The sequence below is a fragment of the Pteropus vampyrus genome, unplaced genomic scaffold (genome assembly GCF_000151845.1).
Source record: "Pteropus vampyrus isolate Shadow unplaced genomic scaffold, Pvam_2.0 Scaffold14, whole genome shotgun sequence".
Classification (NCBI taxonomy): domain Eukaryota; kingdom Metazoa; phylum Chordata; class Mammalia; order Chiroptera; family Pteropodidae; genus Pteropus; species Pteropus vampyrus.
This window is the reverse complement of record NW_011888795.1, coordinates 956,499-964,337: the sequence shown is the minus strand read 5'-3', so window position 1 is coordinate 964,337 and position 7,839 is coordinate 956,499. Positions and strand designations below refer to the sequence as shown.

Below are 7,839 nucleotides of genomic sequence, written 5' to 3'. Positions count from 1 at the left end.
CTGAGATCAGCCAGGAGGTCTTCGAATGAGCAGGAGTTTGGCCTTTAGTCAAAGCAGGTGCCGAGTCGCAGCTGCACTTGCCCTCTTAGACTACAAACTCATGACCAGTTTGGGGGCTGCTGAGCCAGTGTGCCCCTCTGGGTTGATGAGATGCTATTGAAGGGGATGATGTAGTTTGGTTTTGACGCACATGTACAAGAATAAATCTCAGCAACAAGCCCGTGAGCTTTCCAAAGGCCATTATTATTTGTGTACGCACAAAAGATGACAGTATTAGAAATGAAAGCAGAGTCTGGAGATGCTATTATTAGGTCACTTTTATTTCGAGAACGAGGGCATCCATAGGGAAAGTTGACAACTCAGAGCCTACTTAGCTGGAATTATGTTTTCTTATGGGTGATGATAACTGTGGCCAATCAAGAGCTGTACAGTGGCCAGGACGATACTTGCCTGTAATTGGGGGAAAGGCGGGTGGCTAAAATTCTAAGACATCTATTATTATAAAAGTAATTAACATTCACGATGGAAAATAGAGAAATAAATACTGATGAAGATTAAAATAAAACACCTTAATCCTACTACCCAGAAATGTTTTCTTTCCGGACTTCCGTTCTGTTCATACCTACAGGCATATGCTCCACAGTGAAAGTTTTCATAAAGCCAATTAAACAGAGCACAATTAATTATGTTTGTATTGCATTGATTATAACAGGATCTCAAGCTTCCAAGATCTATCAAAAAGCTGCCCAGGTAAAGATCGGAAGTACGTGGTGGCGTATTTGGTCTGACCAGATTTCCTGTTGTTACCTTGTTGTTTTTCATGGAGTTGTAAGGTCAATGCCAGGGGTGACAGAGGAAGGGAACACTTCTGAGTGGGGATAGCAAAAGTAAATGAGATTCTGTTTAGCTTTTGCCCATTTCGATCAACCAGTTAATTTTTTCCTCAGAATAAAAAAGACACTCATAGCTATAGAAATACTTTCATTATTGAAATTATTGTAAGAAAAAATACCTTCGTTAATGTGAGTCTAACATTCTCTAGCATTTTATCTACATTTTTCCCCATTGAATTTTTTTTTTTTAATATGGTGTTTGAAACCCATGTGTTTTTTTAGGAGCTGAACTAATGAAATAAAGCAGAACAAGCTCTCTTTTGATGCAAACACACGTTTGTTTGTGTACATATGTATATAATTTTAAGAATAAAATTAGGAGCATTCTGTACATACAACTTTATATTTTGCAAACTTAATAGCACATTGTAAGCATTTACCAAGGCATTAAATATTCTTCAAAAATACGATTTTTAATGCCTAAAGTATCCCATTATGTGCACGTAACACACTATTTATCCACTCCCATGTTCAACATCTTGAGTTGCTCCCACTGTTTCTCTATTATAAAAAGAGTGCTGTGACAAACAACGATTCTCTGTCCACATCTCTCATTATTTTCTTACAATGACTTTAGAATTTTAATTACCTTCATGAGGTTTTCATCAGTACTACTGATAGTATATATAAATCTCCCAATACAATGCTTGTACACTGCAGGCAGTCAATGATTGGTAGCCATAAACGAGAAATCAAGTACGTAAGAGAACAGATCAATTCTGGCAGGGCTGAGAGTTAGGAGAGAAACATGCTCCACTTCATCAGCAGATAATGTAACTGGACAGTTTGTGGTAAAGACAATAAGAAAGGATGCGGTTGTTTTTTCTCCCAAGAGCAGAAGGGCCCACCAATACCTAAGAATGAAACGATTCCCGATTTGAACCCAATACAATACTACTGCCCTCCCTATGCCCTCTCAGACATGCTCCCCCTTAGTCATTAGAGACCTGCTGTGAACTCGCTTAAATTAATCCGGTGGAGAAGGAGACTTCGAATGGCATTAATCACACTCTCGATTCAGAACTTGCACATAGCAGAAAACTACTCAGAGAACAAATGACAGAAATCACTGTGTTCTCAAAGATTATTTATTAGCTATCCTCACTCATGGCAAAGGGAAATAAAAAAGTAAATAAAATTGAAATAAAATAAGATGAAAATCCAACATTTCTTCCCCAAGGCCCTCAGGTGGACTCTACAAAATGGACCGCTAAGGGTTTTCTGTTTGCAGCTTACTTACGAGAGAACTCATTAAAAGAATAAAGAAACAATCTCATTTCTTCCAATGTACAAGGTCTGACGAGGTGCAGTAAGAAAGTCAGGAGGATGATTTTTTTAAACAGAGACTAGAATGCTCATAAACCTAAGAGTGACAGCCCATCTGAGCCACGCAGTTACACTCGAGCACGGCTGGGGTCCTCTTTGGAGTCTTCCCAGTGTCCTAGGGAGTGGCCGACCTCTGTTCTTTGATGGCGGATTTGATTTTTGAGCACAGTCTGGTCACCTGGAGCTGGCCTGGATAATGAGGTTCATGATGCAGCTTGAAGGCTACAATAATGAGAGCAGTTTTCTGATGTGGGCCGCTGCTGGCGCTGAAGGCCCTCCCTCCCCAAAGAGGTGGTGATCTTCACACCTCTGCAGCAGGCAATGTGAGCACCGTGGAAGTAAGCGCAGGGCCTCCTGGGGTGTGCCTGTGGAAGGTCAGCGTTCATTTGGATGCTCAGACTCTGGGCCGGCTGTTGAAACCTTGGCTCACTGGTTCAGAGCTCACTGGGAACTGCAGCAGCACTATTTGTTCTTTCTCGCAAAATGGAAGCCTATCAATTTAAAATAAATTTATACTTGGTCCAAGAAAGGCTGGTTCATGGAAAGATTTCCATTCTTTGGGGACTGAAGGCAAAGGGCAGGCACTGTTTTCTTTCCTTCCTTCTCCTCAAACACCTGCCTCCTAGCCCACTGGAAGATGCCTGAGTGTGTGTCCTTCACAATGCCTGTCCCCCTTGAGGGAAAAGGCCCCAAGCACCAGCAATGTGCAGGACAGTCCTTGTCACTGGATGACCTCAGGAGATTCACAGAGTGGGAGAGCTGCAGCACCTGACCACAAAGGACTTCCCTGCAGTGTCTCCCAAGGGGTTCAGACCCAGAGGCGCCCCTTTCCTTGCCCCAGATCCAGAGGCCTGAGGGCATGGCAGGTGAGAATGCACCTAGACTTCTGGGATAGGGGTGTTGCAGTTCCCATGGTAGATCCTGACGTGGCCCTCACACCGGAAGTAGGCCTCGAAGACATCACTGTAGCCGTGGTCCCTCCACCAGGTGCAAAGCTGCCGGTTCCAGGTACAGTCCAGAACGTGGAAGAGCTCAGGATGCTCCATGCCAATCATGGTGAAGAAGTCCTGGTCCCCAAGGTGGCCCCGGAAGTGGTACTTGTCGGCCAGCTGCTGTACCTGCGCAGGCTCCAGCAGGCGACTGTAGAGCGGGGACTGGCGCATGGCCTCCAGGTTCAGCAGCATCACCCCACTGTTGAAGCCAGGGAGCCCCTCAGGGGGAGGGCCCCCAACCCGGGTCTTGGGGTTCTCATGGCGGAACTGCCAGAAAGTGTGCCTGGGAAAGGGAGAGAGAGCAGACTTAGCCTGGTTTGTGGGGCAAAACAGCTTGCCAGCATTATTTCCCTGGGCTTCCACAACCACCCCAGAGGGAGATACCATTTCGCCCCAGTTTCACAGCTATGAAAACTGAGACATCCTGAAGTTCAGAATCTGCATTAGCACCAGCAAGTGGCAGAACTGGGACTTGGACCCAGGTCTCTTGTCTCCAAGCCTCATGTTTTTCCCACCACCCAGTGCTACCACAGGATGACATCATCGTCATTGCCAACACCTGCATAGACTTAGGATGCATCAGCACCGCACTAGGTTGACTTATTTACTCCTTGCCATACCCCTACGAGATGGGAGCACTGTGAGATGACAGTCACTTCACAGCTGAGGAAACTGACGCACAGAGAGGTTCTGTAGCTTGCCCAAAGTCACACAACTGAGGAAGAAACCCAAGCATCCAGCTCCAGCATCCACTTCTTGAGAGAGCAGCAATCCAAGTGGAACCTTCTACCTCCCTATCTTTGTGATCTTGAAAAGGAAAGGGGAAAGAGAAAAGAGGGGAAGTAATTCTCAATAGTGACCTGGTAAAGACATAGGAAGCAACATATGGCCTGAAACAAAATTGTTTTCTGCTTCAGAGCAAGCCTCATTCATTAAGACGGCAAGCCGAGCATTTCTGACAGAGTGAGCAGAGGCTGGAAGCTTGAAACGGTTCAGGACTCACACCCCAAGGCCAGGTGAAAATCAGCTGTGGAACAGCCAGGTAGAATTACTTTAGAGGGACGGTCACCTCAATTTCAAGTTCTCTCTAGGCGGATTTAGAAATCCAGTCTAGATCCACAGTTCATGAGCTGTTAGAGCCAGGGGAGCCTTCTAGGTCCTCTTTTCGAATGCTTCCATTTAGAAAAGGGAAGACAGACTCAGAAACCTCCCTGGGGTGACAGTCAGGGCGCTGGCTATCCTGTTCTCCAGCCTTCCTAATATGCAGTTTCTGTGCATGCTGCAAGGGGTGGGCGGCGAGCCCTGGGCAGTCACAGCAGAGGGGTCTGTGACTTGGAGGAAAGAGGAGAGACAGAGGGCCCTTTGTCACAGGTGAGGGGCAGGAGTGGGGCAGGGGGGTGTTCCACATCAGACTGCATCTCACCTATTGTTATCAGCTTCTCCCCTTCCCTAGAGAGTCCTTAGTGGGGAGTACATCACGGCAAAACCAGCTCTGCTCCCAGCCTGGAAATGCCACCCCTCTGGCCTCCCACAGCAATAGTTCCCAGGGAAGGATCTGTGTGGTGAAGTGGATGGCACAGTGGAAGGAGCCAGTGACCTGGTCCATGGCGGCCACAGCAGACCGTTTTCTAGTTCCAACATATTTCTCTGAGTCTGGGAATGGAGAGACCTTCCTCGAGGGCTCGAATATCACAAAGGGCGCTGGGAGTTTGATCTTGGTGAGGGAAAAGCGTTCCCTTTGGACATTGTTACACATGAAACACACAGGTTCATTGTTTGAGTTTTGCCATAATAGGACCATGAGTGGAACAGAGCTCTGGCGCCTGCTTGGTGATAACAAACTTGGCAAAAATAAGCTTCTCAAGCAAACTGAGATGCTGGAGTCTTTCTAGCCACAAAGCCTGCCATGATGGGATCTCAGAGGGGTTTGCAGTACAGCTGGGCAAATATTTGTTCATCTTACCGTATTTCTTCCAAATGGTTAATGTCAGTCCAGGTTGTAAAACCACTAAAATTCTACCAAACAGACCTGGGCCATCACACATGGTAGAGAAGGGACCCTCCAACTAGGGGAGGGATGTTTTGAAGGTCAAGGTGCTGGATTCATGCCTCAGGGGTGAGAACAGAAGCGTTCACCAGAAGGAGAGGCCCGGGAGAACAGACAGCAATGGAGAGACAGAGCGGTGCCTGCAGAACTCCTGGATACCTCATCAGCCACTGAGCCCACGTCTCCTCTTGTACTTTCCCCAAGTTTCATCTCCTTCCTTTCCAGAGGACCAGGTGGGGTAGGGTGTGGGGTCAAGTCATCCTCTCCTGGGTCTGTGAGGTCTCCCAGACCACCATCACCTGCCTCTGCTCTATCAGCACTTCACACAATGCCCGAACAGCAGGCGCCTCAGGAATGATGAAGTGGCTGACAAGGAACGACGAAAGGAACGACGAAAGGTTGGTGTGGCTCAGGCTACACGGCCTTCAATGTCAGCTGGAATCAGGGGCAGGAAAACGTCAGGACACAAAGTGGCAGCTGTAGAGAGAAAACCTGCTGCTTCATTGAGCATAGAATCCACTACTGCTAGATATATCAGGGGTAGAGAGAGGAGCAGGGAACCACGAGAGGGTGCTCAGACGTTTTAAAAGGGTTCAGAAGGGTTTCTCCTCTTGCGCAAGCTAGGGGGCAGAGAGGCCACCGCAGCCCTGGGTACCCTCACAATCTCAGCTCCCCCAAATCTTCTCTGCCTACATAAGAGTGTCCTGACTCTGAACTTATTGGGCCCAGGAGAGGGGACAAAACATCCTTCCAGGCAGAGACCACAACCCAGGTGCCTCTTGGGGACATAATGCCTGGCACCACCACTCGAACAGGACGAAGAGGCATTTTACAACCAAGAGCCAGAAAGAACCAGGGCTGGGACATCAGCACACTACGATTTGTAAGGAGAAGCAAAAGAGGGACAGGAAATTAGAAATACAAGCTGCTCAGGGTGTCTGCTGAAGCAGAAACACGGCCTGAAAATAAACCACTAACTCGTTAAGTACAAAACTATTGCCAGGGTGCCCGTGTTCAAAGCATTCCTGCTACCCCAAAATGAACCCAGAAAAACAGCAGACGGGAAGGGCAGGTTTCTCTGGCCTCCGTGTCAGCTGGTTCTTGTGGAGGAATTCCACCAGCTTGAGGCGAAGAGAATATAGGGACACGGAAGGAATTAGAACTCATGAGGGGCTCTGATCCCATGTGAAACAGACTAGCGAGGTGGTGCCACCAATTTCTCACCCACCGCAGGACGGTAAGGGTTGCAAAGCCCTTACTTTCTCTACCTCAGCCCCTCTCCTGACAGTGAAAGAACATTATCGCCTGCATTTTCACGGGGAGGGGACAAAGGTCCTCAGTCTGTCGGGGTAGGGCCCCAACTTGAATCCAGGGCTTCTAATCTTGAAGTCTCTTTCATCTTTGCCTCAGATTCCACGGGCTAGTGTTCCAAGTACTTAGGTTTCAATCTTTTTTCTGAATCTGGATGGCACACCCCAAGGCCAGGGGCGCCGGGGACCAGGCCATTAGGTGATGCCACTGCCACTGGTGCTTCACTGACTCCGGCGTCAGACTCAAGAGCCACTCTCAGGCGGGTCAGAGAGTACCCCAGATCCTTGCCTTCCTCACAGGACCTGGGGCTGACCACAAAGATTCACAGAGCATTGCCAGTGGCACATGCCGATGCTGCAGGGAACCTTTGTGAGAATGTAGTATCTGGTCGAGTCCTGGAGCTTCCAGAAATGTCTCCGATTAATCTCCTATGACTGCAACCTGGCCATTCTGCCCTGTGAAAGGGCTTGTCCTCCACGGTCACCTGGAGACCCATAATAGAGGGAATAAGGTTTCTTTCCCTTTAGAAATAACTTTAACTGTGAACCAAGTCCCTGTGCAGGTGGTCCAGAAGTCAGAGAGCCTTACGGGGAAAATACAAATTGAGAATCTTCAAGCACATTCTTCTGGTTATAAGTGGTGAATTTTCTAAATGTTTTATGTCAACTATACCCTAATTAATAATCATAAAAAGACTATTAAAAACTAACAAACTAGTTTTTATGAAGAAGATCCACCTTTATGGAAAGGGGTATTTGAAATAATTGTGAAAAGCAAAGTCATTTGCTCCTTCATGTCTTCCCCTGATGATCATTGCCAAGGTCACCCCAACGAGTCTCCCAACTAGAGACCCTGGCCAAAGAATCAAAAGCTCAGGTTCTCCAGAAAAGAACGCACTACCATGAGCAATCCCTTTCTCCCACCACCCCAAATCAGAGACCCTTTTGCCTCTCTGTCTCTTCATGATTTTTTTCTCCTCTGTTAGTCTTTTCTAGCTCCTAAGGCTCAGAGCTTTCCACTTTCACTTCCGAGAGGGAAGAAGCAAGGATGAGAACACATGCCAAGCCTGGGCGACTGCACACATTTCCCCAGGAAGGTTCCAGAAGACTGTGCCAACTCAGGCTGAGTTCAAACTGTCAGGCTCTCAGGCAAAGAAGCCTCCGTTTCAGGTCTGAGATTTGTGAAGACGACATCACGTGCAGCACACCTCCTCACCGTGGCTTACCCCGCGAGTGTCCATCAGAGCCGAACGCAGGCCCTAATGAGCGAG

The 7,839-nt window shown here is 47.7% G+C and overlaps 1 protein-coding gene across 1 annotated transcript in view; it reads right to left on the bottom strand.

The window, feature by feature from the left end:
- Positions 1-302: 302 nt before the first annotated feature.
- LOC105307702 (xyloside xylosyltransferase 1) overlaps positions 303-7,839 on the bottom strand; it is a 140,438-nt gene continuing 132,901 nt past the window's right edge. Inside the window, exon 4 of the mRNA XM_023525669.1 lies at positions 303-3,494. Coding sequence (XP_023381437.1) covers positions 3,098-3,494 — 397 coding nt within the window. The 3' untranslated portion in view covers positions 303-3,097. The remainder of the gene's footprint in view (positions 3,495-7,839) is intronic.